General features: G+C 43.1%; 1 protein-coding gene across 8 annotated transcripts in view; it reads right to left on the bottom strand.

Moving 5' to 3' along the window:
- Nucleotides 1–8,302, bottom strand: part of NBN (nibrin) — a 57,163-nt gene extending 48,861 nt beyond the window's left edge. Inside the window, exons 1-4 of one of the 8 annotated variants that reach the window (XM_069600637.1) lie at nt 8,120–8,302; nt 6,057–6,187; nt 1,663–1,811; nt 1,051–1,210 (exon numbers count right to left, since the gene is read on the bottom strand). In XM_069600637.1, the coding sequence (XP_069456738.1) occupies nt 1,051–1,210; nt 1,663–1,811; nt 6,057–6,187; nt 8,120–8,156 (477 nt within the window). In that variant the 5' untranslated portion in view covers nt 8,157–8,302. Of the gene's footprint in view, nt 1–1,050; nt 1,211–1,662; nt 1,812–6,056; nt 6,214–7,301; nt 8,045–8,119 lie in introns of those variants that run through there. The other 7 variants (XM_069600641.1, XM_069600638.1, XM_069600640.1 and 4 more) reach the window with 7 other exon arrangements.
- Nucleotides 8,303–15,882: the final 7,580 nt, after the last annotated feature.

The raw sequence follows: 15,882 nt of genomic DNA, 5'->3' as shown, positions 1-15,882 counted from the left end.
TTTAAGGGGACTATGCTGGAGCCATATGTAAATATTCTGGTCACTATAAAGGTGTAACTCTACTGTAAATTAATAAACGGACATTCTGAATTATGAATCTATTATCTGGGTTTATTAGCATAAATTAGTACTCAAGCTAATCACTTTGTTGAATTTATAAATCAATTTCATAAACTTACAAAGATGAAACAATCTCTGACCAGAGAAAACCCTGCCAAGGCACAAGTTTAACATGAGGTTCAATCTGAACAGCAAGGCTTTCTTTCTCTATGACACCTATTTAGCTATAACACACATATTCTAATTTAATTAACTATACAGCAAAGGATTTTTGTATCATCTAATAAAGGAATCTATATATTTGCTTCTTTTCACCATAGATATAAGCCTAAAACAATCTCAGATTATCTATAGTCGAACTGTTGAAAGGAAACAAATCACCTCCCAAAGTCATTCTTCAATTAGCTTTGGATTAACCAAATCTGATGAAGATGCAAAATCTGAAAACATACCAAAATATACCACTATTTTAACAAATAGCATCTTCTAAAGGCTTATATCTACATATCTCTAAACTGTGATGATACATTAAGGTAATATCAAACTATAAAAAAACGTTTTTGTGATTAGGGCCTAAAGCCAAATAAAACTTAAACAAAAGAGCATGAAACAGTGAGATATATCAGAGACTAGAGAAGAAAAGACACAGACTGCCTACTTTGAAGATGGGCAGTTGATCTCTAAATGCTTTGCTTTTAGACTGAAAACATTTCTTGGTGAAAGGATTACGTAAGTCATTTAAATGCTAAATCAAAATGTGAAATATAATTTCATGTGCTTTTTGCTTGTTCTAGATAATAAACAGTGTTTCTGAAAAACCATTCTTAGCTTACACGGTAGGTATGGGGTTGTTTGGCATATACATATCTACAGCCAACAGTTTGGATAGTTTTATAGTAAATGATTTTAAGACATTTTGTATAATGGGTAAATGAAAAAACTTAAATTCACAGAACTTACTTTAACATAATAACAAAGCACTGAACTTACTTTAATGGTAACTTTAACTGATACCATGACAAGATGAGTACATCTCTCTGTCCAATTGTTTACCGTAAGTCCTCCGAGTTGCAATATGGCATGACTTAAAGCAGTTTTCCCAGAAACATCTAAACAAGAAGAGCATGCAACCAAAGGTTCATACTCTACTCTGTAAATAAAAGTAAGTTACATAAATTTATTGTATAGTAAACTCAAGCTCACATCACACAGTTATTTTGATTTTTACGTATTACTATACGTTCCAACTTAGCTCCAACAAAACTATCAGTCTTGAGTTGCAATTAAGAAAAAAACCAAAGATCAAAAGATTAACATTACACTTTGACCTATGCAGAATCAATCAAAAGTAGCTCCATCAAGATTCTCAGGGCCCACTCAAATTCTCATTCACTCTTTGTCAGTTCTGTATGATTAACAAAATGCACTAACCACATACAGTGCAAAGTTCACTACTAGGCAAAATTCACTACTATCCTACTATGCTAAGTAGGATCAAAATAGACTAGCTCCAATTTATTATTTATAAATATCCTTTTCCTTTAGAATTTGATTGGTCCAAAATAAAGTTGTCCATTTTAATATCAATTTCAAAATTCTTACCTGAATTTACTTTCAAACACTCCAAAGGTAACTCTATCCCCTGACTTCAAAATTTGAGAAAGACCATTCTGCATTTTCTCCTCATTAACAAAGGTACCATACTTAGAATTATCTTTTACTGTCAGTACAGGAATTTCATCTGTTTGACTCTAAAAATAAATAAATTAATTAATTAATTAAAATCTCTTACTCTTGCACAAATAGTATTCCTAAGGGCAAAGGTTTCAAAAGAAAAGGTTGATAACTTTTGGAATAGGCGATAGGTGGCTAACCTCCCAACACAGTACATAACACAGTTATTGTTTTGGTTGCATGCAAAGAATGATTACTCAACTAGCAATTAAGAGAAAAAGTCTTAATTTCAGAATCATTCCTCTCAGAACATATATTTTCTTTATTTTTGCTAAGTCAGTGGAGATTTTCCTGACCTCTCAATTTGAGGACTATCTGCTTTTGTAAGACTGTTTCACATATAAAATGACAGTTTCATTCCTAAGGTTTTTGTTTAAGTATTATCAAAATCACATACAAAAAAATCAATCCAATGAGAAAAGGCTAGAGTGTTTAATTTGAAGTAACAATTTTATTTTTTCTTTAGGATTTTTAACAATAATGCTTTTTTTTAATCCAAAAGAATATAGACACAAAACCTAAACATTACTGAACAGATCCAGTGTTTGCTGCTGATACACAGTCTTACCTCAAAATAGTGGTTTTTCTTTCTTCATTACCACCAGCATTACCATGAGCACGGCTCTTGTTTGTATATATATATATATATATATACACTTTTTTTGGCTGGTTTAATTATATAACACACCAAAACAAACTCAGTCATTCAAATGAGCTGTGGGGCATATATACCAGCTGTTTTCCCTAGAAAAGCAAATCATTCTCCCTCTGAAAACCTAAGATATATGGCAAATATGAGTGTTCATATGGCTATACAACTCTTTAAAGGAGGACTCAAGAGTCCAGCCACTGCTCTATTTCCAGGCTTTGGCACAGTACTGACACATAGTAAGCATTCAATGTGCAAGTGCTTACATACTGAGGAGGAGGAAATGGCAAACTGCTCCAGTATTCTTGCCACAAGAACTCAATGGACAGCATGAAAAGGGCAAAAGATATGACTGAGAAGATGAGCCCCTTAAGTTGGAAGGTGTTTGATATGCTACTGGGGAAGAGAGGAGGGCAATTATTAACATTTTCAGAAAGAATGAGGCAGCTGGGTCAAAGCAGAAACGATGGTCAATTGTGGATGTGTCTGGCAGAGAAAGTAAACTCTGATGCTGTAAAGAACAATATTGCATAGGACCCTGGAATGTTAGGCCCATGAATCATGGTAAAGTAAAAGTGGTTAAGCCCGAGATGGCAAGAGTGAACATTGATATCTTAGGAATTAGTGAACTAAAATGGACGGGATTGGGCAAATTTAGTTAAGATGACCAATATATCTACTACTGTGGGCAAGAATCCCTTAGAAAAAATGGAGTAGCCATCATAGTCAACTAAAGTCTGAAATGCAGTACTTGGGTGCAATCTCAAAAATGAAAGAATGATTTCAGTTTGTTTCCAAAGCAAACCATTCAACACCAGAGTAAAACAAGTCTATGCCCCAACCACTGATGCCTAAGAAGTTGAAGTTGACTGGTTCTATGAAGACCTATAAGACCTTCTAGGACTAATATCCACCCAAAAAAGATGTCCTTTTCATCACAGGGGAGTGGAATGCAAAATAGGAAGTCCAGAGATACCTGGGGCAACAGGCAAATTTGGCCTTGGAGTACAAAATGAAGCAGGGCAAAGGCTAACAGAGTTTTGCCAAGAGAACACATTGGTTATAGCAAATACCCTTTTCCAACACAAGAAACAACTCTACACAAGGACATCACCAGATGGTTAATATCAAAATGGACTGATTATATTTTTGCAGCCGAAGATGGAGAAGATCTATACAGTCAGCAAAAATTAAGACTTGGAGTTTACTGTGGCTCAGATCATGAGCTCCTTACTGCAAAATTCAGGCTTAAATTGAAGACAGTAGGGAAAACTACTAGGCCATTCAGGTGCGACCTGAATCAAATTCCTTATGATTATACAGTGAAAGAGATGAACAGATTCAGGGATTAGATCTGATAGATGGAGTGCCTGGAGAACTAAGGGCAGAAGTTTGTAACATTGTACAGGAGGCAGCAACCAAAACCATCCCAAAGAAAGAGAAATGCAAGAAGGCAAAGTGATCGTCTGAAGAGGCTTTGTAAGTAACTGAGCAAAGAGGAGCGAAAGGCAAAGGAGAAAGGGAATGATATACCAAACTGTATGCGGAGTTCTAGAAAATAGCAAGGAGAGACAAGAAGGCCTTCTTAAATGAACAATGCAAAGAAACAGAGGAAAATAAAAGAATGGGAAAGACCAGAGATCTCTTCAAGAAAACCGGGAGATATCAAGGTAATATTTCATGCAAAGATGAGTACAATAAACGGCAGAAATGCTAAGGACCTAACAGAAGCAGATTTTAAGAGATGGCAAGAATACACAAAACTATACAAAAAAGGTTTTAATGATCTGGATAACCACAGTGGTGTGATCATTCACCTAGAGCCAGACATCCTGGAATGTGAAGTCTTAGGGCCTTAGGAAGCATTACTACAAACAAAGCTAGTGGAGGTGAGGGAATTTCAGCCGAGTTATTTTAAGAACCTAAATGATGATGCTTTTAAAGTGCTGCACGCAATATGACAGCAAATCTGCAGAACTCAGCAGTGGCCACAAGACTGGAAAAGGTCAATTTTCATTCCAATCCCAAACAAGGGCAATGCCAAATAATGTTCAAACATATGACTGTGTTCATTTCAAATGCTAGTAAGGTTAAGGTCAAAATCCTTCAAGCTAGGCTTCAGCAGTATGAGAACCAAAAACTTCCCAGATGTTCAAGCTGGGTTTAGAAAAGGCAGAAGAACCAGAGATCAAACTACCAACATTCACTGGATCATACAGAAAGCAAAGGAATTCCAGGAAAATATGTACCTCTGCTTCATTGATTATGTTAAAGCCTTTGATGATGTGGATCACAACAAACTGTGGAAACTGTTAAAGAGATGGGAATACCAGACCACCTTACCTGTCTCCTGAGAAACCTGTATGTGTTTCAAAAAACAACCGGACATTAGAACCAGACATGGAACAACTGACGGGTTCAAAACTGGGAAAGGAGTACAAGGCTGTACACTGTCACCCTGCTTATTTAACTTCTATGCAGAATACATCATCCAGAATGTCAGGCTGGATGAATCACAAGCTGGAATCAAGACTGCCAGGAGAAATACCAACAACCTCAATATGCAGATGATACCACTCTAATGGCAGAATGTGAAAAGGAACTAAAGAGCCTCTTGATGAGGGTGAAAGAGGAGAGTCAAAAAGCTGGCTTGGAACTCAACATTCAAAAAACTAAGATCATGGCATCCAAACCCATCCTTTCATGGCAAATGCAGAAAAAGTGGAAGCAGTAACAGACTTTATTTTCTTAGGCTGCAAAACCACTGTGGATGTTGACTGCAGCCATGAAATAAAGACGCTTGCTCCTTGGAAGGAAAGGTATTGACAGAACTAGGCACTGTATTATCGCAAAGCAGAGACATCACTTTGCCAACAAAGGTCTACCTAGTCAAAGCTATGGTTTCTCTAGTAGTCATGTAGGGATGGGAGGGTTGGACCCTAATGAAGGCTGAGCACCAAAGAATGGATGCTTTCGAATTATGGTGCTGGAGAAGACTCTCGTGAGTCCCTTGGACTGCAAGATCAAACCAGTCAACCTGAAAGGAAATCAACCCTGAATATTCATTGGAAGGACTGATGCTGAAACTCTAATACTTTGGCCACGTGATGTGAAGAGCTAACTCACTGGAAAAGACCCTGATGCTGGGAAAGACTGAAAGGAAAAGGAGAAGGGGATGGGAGATGACAGGGTTAGACAGCATCACTGAGTCAACGGACAGGAATTTGAGCAAACTCTGGGAGACAGTGAAAGACAGGGGAGGCTGGCATGCTGCAGTCTATGCAGATGCAGAGAGTCAGACATGAGTTAGCAACTGAACAATGACAACAACAAAAATCACTCAGTAAGTGTTCAAGTAAATATAAACATGGTCTACTTCATTTGAGTTTCTAAATCACTAAAGCCAAGAGTAAAATACTGAAATAGAAACTTCAGATCTCAAAATAAACAAATACCACCAGTACCACTGCCAAAACATATTTAATTTTGCTAACATTTAAAGAAAACAGTCCTATAAAATGAAAAGTCTCCAAAACTCTCTCTTACATATATGCCAAGGTAGTCTTTCGTGACTTCAATTCCCCTACTGTCAACAAATGAAATAGTGACTTACCAGGTTGGTTACAGAAAAGTTAGCGGTTAATGTAGCATGATTTCGACTGATCGACTGATCATCTTCAATTAGAATGCCACAGTTTTTTCTTCCAACAATGTACTCAACACCAGTCAAAAGTCTGTATGGTTCTAAGAGAATTTTTTTAAAAAGTAAACTTACAGATACACATATACATAAACATGTAATTAGATATAGGTATGGCAAAATTTAAATATTTTATTTCGCTATTTAAATGCTAATACCCAACTTTATGTAAATCAAACATGTTTTCTACTAAAGCTTCACTGAAGAAGGCAAATCTAAACAGAATGCTCCACCACTTTTCTACAGAGAAAATAATTTTGAAAATTGTCAGTGCTTGCCCAAATTAACTTATAAATTTAATGCATTACTAAATGAAATCAAAATACTCTGGCGCTTGATAAACAAATTCAAAATTCCGACAGAAAAATATGTGAAAAACTGTTCAGAAAAATGTAAATATTAGGGCAACTTTCTCTACCAGGTGGCAAAATATCCCACAAAGTGATAGCAGTTAAAAAGCGTGGTATTGGATGAAGAGTAAATAATATAGATCACTGCAAGAAAACTCCAAACCAGGTTCAAGTGCATAATTTTGGGAATTTTTTTATATTAAAGTTAACTTTTAAAACAATGGGTAACTTTTAGAACAAAATTTAAAAATTCTGTAAATCACAAATTGGTGGAACGGCATATATGTTGAAGAACAATGGTAACTTTTGGAACAAAATTTTAAAAATTTGTAAATCACAAATTGGTGGAACAGCATGTATGTTGAAGACTAGTAGACTTTAGTCCGGGACCACTGGAGTGGTAGGGTGATTAGGGCAGCTAAATTACACAAGAGTCCAAGTAAGCCTTTACCAGACTTAGATTATATTTTGTCAAACAGATTTTTAACCTAGAGTGGAGTCTTTCAACAAAAAACTTTTGCGGTTGGTTTAGTCACATTTTTCCTAGAAGGATGGCACCCCATAGCTTCCATTACATTCTGAAAAGAGTTCAAGATCCTCTGAAAGTTAAGAATGCTACCCACTGGCACTAGGGACATTTTTCTTCCGCGAACTCAAAAAGCCAGCCATAGGCTACAAATGTTAATGGAAACTTGTCCATCACAGTTTATGTTCTATCTCTGCAATGCTCCAAATCCACAAAGCGCCTTTATCTTTGAGTCTTTATAATACGTATTACTTACAGTATTACAGTATTTATTTTCCTTACCATTCGTTTGGCCCTCTCCATACTGCCTTACACTGCCGGTCCTTTCAGCTTCTACCTAGATCTTTTTTTTTTTTTCAATCACAATGTAAACTTCCTAAGGGCAAGACCAATCATAGGCTACACCTGCTTAGCTACCAACTAACAAGGGCTTACACATTCTAGGCAACCAATTTACATGCAATTTCCATTTTCCATTGCTAGAAATGCAAAAGAGGAAAAAAACAAAAAACTTCCTCAGTCGTTCTGATGACAAAAAGGTTTAAAAAAAAAAAACAAACTCGGAAACAAAATCGAAACTGTTTGCCCGTAGTTGCCATTGACACGTCATCTTTGTGGTTCCCAACAAAAATAAACGACGTGCTCAAAACAGTGTCGCCAAGGTCCTGTAGCCTCTGTCAAGGTATTCTGGGCGTTTCCTCAAAAGCTTGAAAACACTAGCTGTCACAACAGGGTACCCGGCCAAGGCTCAATGGGGCGCATCACCGAAGCCCGGCCCCGAGCCGGGCCCGCCAGGTGGGGCGGCCGACCGGACGGAAAGGACCCGGGCGGTCACTGAGCGGCCCAGCGCCCCACGCCTACCCCACCCGCCAGGCCAAAGCCGGGTTCGCAAGCACCAGCCAGCCTGGAAGACCGCGCGGGGCCTCATGCGGCCCTCACACAGCCTTCGCACCGGCTCCCGCCGCCTCTCAGCGGGAGGAGGCAGCGCGGGAAGGCGGCGGAGGAGGCGGGGACGGACCGGAAGTGGCTCCGCAAACCCCTCGCCCGCCGCAGCTGCTCTCGGGAAATCGGGCCCCCGCGCTTCCACCTTCTGGCCTTACCTCGGGCAGGGCCCGCGGCGGGGACCAGCTTCCACATGGGCCTAGGTCCCCGAGACTCCGGCCAACGTGCGGGAGCTGACAGATAGGCGCGGCGGAGACTCTGCAACGTGCGCGCTCAGGGAGCCCGGAAGCCCAGAGACCCGGAAGCCGCGCCCGCCTCAAAAAGGGTAGGGACAGACAGGAGAGTGACATTGGCACTTGGTTGCCACCCGGTGGTTAGGAAAGGAATAGCCGCTCTATATAGAAATGTGCTGTCTAGGATTCCATTTTAAGGTCTTCAAGGAATCCACACGATTATTGATTTTTTTTTCCCCTGCTTGTGAATGTAAGTTAATTTTAAAAATCAGCTTCAAAGCAATCTAAACAGACTTTCTAATTAAACATATTAACGTCGTGACCAGTTATGTAGTTTCTTGCTTTTGCAATTTCTTAAATTGCAGTCACTCCTTGGTATGGATCCTAATGATGATGGTACTTACCGTGAGTATAAGAATTTCACCCAAAATAAAGTCATTATTTTTACTCTTCTCCAAGCACAAATCAACTTCTCCTAACTTGTCTGCTTCTTAATGTTGTACTTTCATCTACTCATGCTGGTGACTCCATGCTCAGTCCCTGTTCAACTCTTTGCAACCCCATGAACTCTATGTAGCCCACCAGGTTCCTCTATCCATGGAACTTTCCAAGCAAGAATATTAGAGTGGGTTGACGTTTCCTACTCCAGAGTATCTTTCCAACCCAGGAATCAAACCAGTGTTTCTTGCTGTTGTAGCCAAGCATTCCGGGAAACAAACTCACTCAGAAGGATAATGCAGCTGTGGAGTGCAGTTTATTACACCAGCGGGCCCAAGGCAGAGTCTCCTCTTAGCCAAGGACCCCGACCAGTTTTTTGTGAAAACCTTATATGCCCTAAGTGTATATGCCCAAACCCAGCTCCCCAAATTCCCTGAAACTAGTCTGAACAAAGGAAAAGAAAGATACAATCAGAGTTAACCTGTGAGTCATATGTCTTAAGCCTAGGTAGTTAACAGTGGACAATTATCAATAGGCCTGTGGTTATAACCCAATAAGCATAATAGAAGTTATGATTCTATTCAGTTACACAGATAATTAGGGTATACTTTTAGGTGAGGGAGAGTCTAGGTATGAGCCCTGGGGCTCTTCCTTCTGGTGGGTCTGGTTTTCCAATTGGTATGTCGTTTCCATAGATAGTGGGCATATAGCTCCAGGTCCACAGTCCGGCCCAAGATGAAGCCTGTTCTGTCTGTTTCCTCCTTCATTCCCCCTCTTGATGCTCTTAATTCATAGTATGAGCATCATTCATAGGGATATATTGGACCCTGGCTCTCCGACCGCCAGTTTGGGAGAACGACACCAACCTTTGGGTTACAAAGTTCATAATACATTGTAAAATAAAGGGTCCACAAAGAAGAACTATCAAGGCAACTATAACAATGGTAAATACAGTTTTCCACCAATCACCCTTCACCCAAGATAGGACTGAAGTCCAAAATGGAATGTTTTCATTTGACATTCCTTTTACCTGGTTTTTCATGTCATCTAAAGCAGCTGATACATTGCCAGATAAATCAGGGATATATACACAACATTTAACTTGAATTATAGCACAGGTCCCTCTTTGTGCTGAAATTATGGTTAGTCCCCAAGATGATACTGGCAAGTCCTTGTAGCAGCAGTTGATTGTAGAGCTTCATCTCTTCTTCTTTTTTAAGATGATCTTGGTTTCATGGGGATCAGTGGGGTCCTTTTGTGTAGTCCGTGTGGCGTTCTCTGGGTCTGTGTGGTATGCTTTCTTCACCCTCATGTAGTGGATCCAGGGAGTGACACCTGCAACTTTAACTGTCGTAGGGATGGTTAGAACAACAGTATATGGACCCTCCCAATGTGGGGCCAAGGAGTCCTGTTTCCATTCTTTGACCCACACCTGATCACTGGGCACAAATTTGTGAATCTGTTCCCCAAGAGGGAACTGCACCCTTTCTTGTACAAACTTAGTCACCTGATTTATTACCTTACCCAGTTGTTCCATGTGCTGTGAAATCTCATCTCCCCTTACCTGAGGCAAATTTGTTGACACCTGTTTTATTTTGGGAGGGGGCCTCCCATACACAATTTCGTATGGAGAATAGCCATGGGACCATGGGACCATCCTGAGTCTGAGCAGAAACATCGGAACCAAGTCCATCCAGGAGCAGTCAGTTTCTATGATCCACTGGAGACTGTCTCTTTAAGTGTCCAGTTGGTTTGTTCCACCATCTCAGAACTCTGGAGCCTATATGCAGTGTGTGGTTTCCATTTGATGTTTAAAGTTGTGCTTACTTGTACTAAATCAGCTGCAAAAGCCGGGCCCTTGTCCGATTCAATGCTGGTGGGAAATCCAAATCTGGGAACTATCTTTCTAAGCAGGTGCCAGGCTACTTCTAATGCTCTTTCAGTCTGGGTAGGAAAAGTTTCTACCCATCCCGAGAACGTATATGCCATGACCAGCAGGTAACGGTAGTTTCGGTGAGGTTTCATTTCAGTGAAGTCCGCTTCCAGGTTCAAAGGGTAGTGTGCCTTTCAGCTGAATCCCCGGAGGTTTCCGTCTGTGCCAAGAGGTAGCATTGACCTGTGAGCAGGAGGTGCAGTTCTGAGATTCTGTGCTGCATAGGGAAGGGAGGCGGGGAACCAAGAAATATTTTCAAATTAGCTCTTCCAGTTTATCATGGCCTAGGTGGGTCACATGGTGTGTTTGGTTTACAGAGTGGGTGCCAGCTCCTCCGGTGCCAATAATTTGCCACTTGGCAACTCCGACCATCCCTTTTCAGTCTCAATGGCCCCTTCTGCATTGGCTAGTTGGTTTTGGGCTTCAGCATATTTTGGAGAGTCTGGTGTTAGCTCAGGCAGCTCTGCCAATATGAGAGCTCTAATAGGGGCTTCACATGTCACCCCCAAGCCCTCAGCTGCTGGTTTAGTGGTCTTATCTGCCAGTCTGTTTCCCCGAGCCTGGGAGGCATCTTCTTTTTTATGTCCTCGGCAGTGTATGACTGTTACCCTTCCTGATTCCCAGACAGCATCTAATAGGGTCAGCATTTCTTCCTTATTTTTAATATCTTTTTCACTAACTGTCAAAAAGCCTCTCTCCTTATACAGAGCCCTGTGTACTTGTAGTGTGGCAAAAGCATACCTGGAGTCTGTGTAAACGTTTGTCTTCTTACCTTTTGACAGCTGGAGGGCCCGGATTAGAGCGTATAGTTCAGCCCATTGAGCAGACCAGTGTGATGGCAGAGAGCTAGCCTCAACGATGGTTTCTTCCATGACTACTGCATATCCCAACAGTCATGGTCTTTGTTTCACCAGGCTGGTGCCATTGGTGTCCAGGACCCAATCTGGGTCCGGGATAGGCAGGTCTCTCAAGAAAAGTCTGCTAGCATAAACTTCTTCTAGGATTTCCTTGCAGTCATGTGAAGGCGCACCTTCACCCACAGGAAGGAGAGTGGCTGGATTCAGAGCCTGACAAGGCTCAACAGTAACGGGGTAATAGTCCCTGGTACTGAGTAATCCAGGATGTCAACAGCCGTTTATGGGGGTCCCCTCGCAGGAGAGTGTTGACCTCATGTGGGACTTTTATGATCAAATCTTGGCCCAAAGTCAGCTTGGTTGCCTCCCGGACCAATAAGACAACTGCAGCAACTGCCCATAAGCATCCCAGCCACCCAGTGGCAACATTGTCCAGCCGTTTCAGGAGATAAGCCACTGGTCTGTCCCATGCCCCCATAGTCTGGGTCAACGCTCCCATAGCCACCTTTGTCCTTTTCAGTCACGTGAAGAGTAAACGGCTTATCAAGGTCTGGCAGGCCCAAGGTGAGTGCTGATGTAGTTGTGTCGGGTTTGAGTTCTGTTACCACTGGGACTTGTTGTTTTGCAAGCCTAGGGGGGTTGTCTTCTGCCTAGACCTCAGGGAATTGTTGAGTTATCTCTGTCTCTCTCTCTCTCTCTCTCTACTGTTTAGCCAGTCTAGTTTCCCTTCCAGGAGATGGTGCAACCTCCATTCATCTTGAGGGGTTACTGAGAAGGAGAGTAAATAGGTGGTTGAGCCCACTCAAAGAGTGAGTCTTTCGTGGGGGGTGGGGGGAAGGTCACTTGTGCCCCCAATTAAGACAGTAAGTATCTTCCCAACAAAGGTACTGGGCATTTAGGGGTGTATAAAAATTCATGAGTCACCTGATGCCCATCTGACATTTTCGGGGCAGGCTTGAGGAACAAAGGCTGCATTTATCAGCATCTGAGACCCAGCGGCCTCTGGATCTATTGGCGTAGAAAGTCTATAGGCCTCGCATAGTCATAGAACTCAGAGGGTGATTCAGTTTCCCTTTGAATCACTTCGGAGGGTTTTGCCATACTCATAGGTTTCCGGCCCCGCTCTTGGGGCCTTGTAAAATAGCCGGGATATCTCTCCAGGTGGCCCCTCCCTCCCTCCGTGTTACAGTCCCAATTGGGCCTCTCATCAGGGGTGGCTGGTTCTGCCCACCACCGCGGGTTTGCAGTACCCTCAGGTGCCGTTTCTGTTCACCATTTTCTGGCCTCAGTTAGGACGCTGTGTTGAAAAAGGAGACTAGTAGTTAGTTGGATTATGTCATCCCATGTAGGGCAGTGCGTTGGAAAAATAGTCTCTATTAGCCTAATCATGGATTGTGGCTTCCCCAAGTATAGTGGAGTGTGACTCTGCTAGTTTAATATATCCGTGGAGAAAAATGGCTGGTAATAATGGGGCTTCCCTGGTGGCTTAGAGGTTAAAGCACCTGCCTCCAATGCGAGAGACCCAGGTTTGATCCCTGGGTCGGGAAGATCCCCTGGAGAAGGAAATGGTAAGCCACGCCAGTATTCTTGCCTGGAAAATCCCATGGACGGAAAAGCCTGGTAGGCTACAGTCCATGGGGTCGCAAAGAGTTGGACATGACTGAGCGACTTCACTTCACTTCACTTCAATAATAGGCTACAGGGGGCTGATGGTAGTGCCCACATGCGTCCTGAAACAGAGGCTGTTGTAGCTCTCTGAGGGGCATCTGTAGTGGGGTTCTTTCCCCCTGCTCCTTGGTGGAACGCTGCCTCTGTCTAATTCCTGTGTTTTCTTCCCCCTTTTCATCAGTACTTACGGGAGAGGTGGATACAATCTAGGAGGTCCAGCTGAGGTGGAATCCTGGGGGCGTTGACCAGAGGTCTCCATCGCTGGGATCAGAGCCTACTGAAACGGCTCTATGATCTCCAGGCGAGCTGGCAGCAGAGCAGCAGCTGCTGCAGGAGCTTCACTTGGCCCTGGATCGGGCAGTAAGGTGGCCTCTGGTCCTGATGGGGCACTGGGCGGTGGGCATGTCATCATCCAGTATGGGGGAGGGGGCAAGTCATCCTCGTCCAAATCCTGTAGAACTTCTTTTTTATCATCTTTCAATTTTCATGCCATTAATATTTTTCTCTTTCCCTTCTGGTTACAGAAGCTCGTCCAAGGAGGAGGGTCTTGAGCTAAGCCTAGCCATGAGCCCATATACGGATATGGATCCAGGTGTCCCAGCTCTATACGGATATGGATCCAGGTGTCCCAGCCCTCCTGTGACTACCGTATAGACTGCTTCCAGTATTTTTAAGTTCATGGTGTCCTCTGGTGGCCACCCTACTTCCACGGGGGGGCATTTGACCTCACAGAGTGTGTGGAGGTGGTTAGGCATCATCTTCACCCCATAGCCTCCTCCAAGTCTCTTCCTTAAATTTTAATCATGCACTCCAATGCAGTTGCCTTAGATTAATTTTCTCCCATCTTTCTTACCTTCTTGGACCTTCTTCTACTTTTCCTTTTCGTTCTGTCTACGAAGCTCTTGGTACCCTATGTACTTCTGATATTTCCACTCAATGAAAGGAGTGGAAATATAATTTCCACTTAAATTGCCATTCCACCTCCTTCCTAATTGGGCTAAGAAGAGCCTTACCTCCCAGATCCCAGAGGGAGAAGGGGGACTGGCGTGTCTTCACCTGCCAGTTGGCATGGCCGAACCAGAACACCACATGGCCCAAGACTGTTTCTTCCTTGACCTTTAAAGTCCATCTGCCTTAGTGGGCTTTATCAGGTGCAGATGAAAACACAGCTGTGTTAAATATCCCACGTCCCAGGCCGTCTCCAGAAAAGCCAATTCGTGCTCACTTATGTACCCCCCTTCTTCTAGCCTGACAATTCCGAGGGGGTCAAGAATTTCACAGCAGATGGGACACCTCCTTGGGGAGGGCAGAATACGAGCGCACAAAGACCAAGTTTCTTCTTCTAACAATCCCCTGGCAATTGCTTGGTAATAATTTTCCCCACAAAGGCGTGGACACCACCTCCTATGACCTTCTCACATTTCCTTCGTAAGCCCTAACACACTCATCGACCTGTGTACCAAGCAATCGCCGCCGGCCTATTCCAGGCTCCTGTGGGTCCTGCTCCTTCTAGTCCCTCCCAGGGAGGTGATCAGGCCCCCTCTTCTACCCTGCCAGGTGGGTTCCTCCTCACCTGAGCGCTCAGTTCCCCTGCTGCCATCCACCACCTGCTAACGTGAAAGGTCCGGGCGTTAAGAAACAGAATCCTTCCAGAAGGGCGAGGCGCCTTACCCCCTCTAGAAGATTCAAGCCACAAGGCCTTGGAGTAGTCCCAAATGGGACTTGTCTCCTCAAAGTGAGGAGTTTCCTGGCCAACGCAGCAAATTTTGTAGCCACGCATTCTGGGAAACAAACTCACTCAGAAGGACAACGCAGATGGTGGAGTGCAGTTTATTACCCAAGGCAGAGTCTCCTCTTAGCCGAGGACTCTGACCAGTTTTTGTGAAAACTTTACACAAAGGAACAAAGAAAAAGAAAGATACCATCAAAGTTAACCTGTGATTCATATGCCTTAAGCCTAGGTAGCTAACAGTGGACGATTATCCATAGGCCTGTGGTCATACCCCAATAAGCATAATAGAATTTATGATTCTATTCAGTTACACAGATAATTAGGATATTCTTTTAGGCGACTAGGAGAGTCTAGGTACGAGCCCTGGGGCTTTCCTTCTGGGGGGTCTGGTTTTCCAGTTGGTGTGTCTTTCCATAGATGGTGGGCATAGAGCTCAAAGTCCACAGTCTGGCCCAAGATGGAGTCCTGCTTTCAAGACGGAGCCTGTTCTGTCTGTTTCCTCCTGCATTGGCAGCCAGATTACTTACCACTGCTCCACCTGGGCAGCACTGTCATCTAATCAGGAGTTAAATACTGGGGAGTCTATCCATCCTGTCCAGTTCTACTTGTACCATGCTGGTACAAGCTCTTTTCTTAATACTCCTCGCGTGCCTGCTAAGTTGCTTCAGTCATGTCCAACTCTTTGCAACTCTATGGACTGTAGCCCTCCAGGTGAAAGGTTATTGCTGAGCCACGAAAGACTCCTGGATTCTTGGCCTCCGGAGGAGAACAACTCAAACCGGGGCCAGAGACGAGGCTTGACTGTGCAGGGCTTTTGCGTAATAAAGTTATACTGAAGTATAAAAGAGACAGAAAAGCTCTGACATAGGCATCAGAAGGGGGCAGAAAGAGTGCCCCCCTGCTAGTCTTTAGCCAGATGTTACATAGCTATTGCTGCTGCTGCTAAGTCACTTCAGTCGTGTCTGACTCTGTGAGACCCCAGAGATGGCAGCCCACCAGGCTCCTGCGTCCCTGGGATTCTCCAGGCAAGAACACTGGAGTGGGTTGCCAATTCCTTCTCCAA

The sequence above is a fragment of the Ovis canadensis genome, chromosome 9 (genome assembly GCF_042477335.2).
Source record: "Ovis canadensis isolate MfBH-ARS-UI-01 breed Bighorn chromosome 9, ARS-UI_OviCan_v2, whole genome shotgun sequence".
Classification (NCBI taxonomy): domain Eukaryota; kingdom Metazoa; phylum Chordata; class Mammalia; order Artiodactyla; family Bovidae; genus Ovis; species Ovis canadensis.
This window is presented reverse-complemented; position numbering and strand designations above follow the sequence as displayed.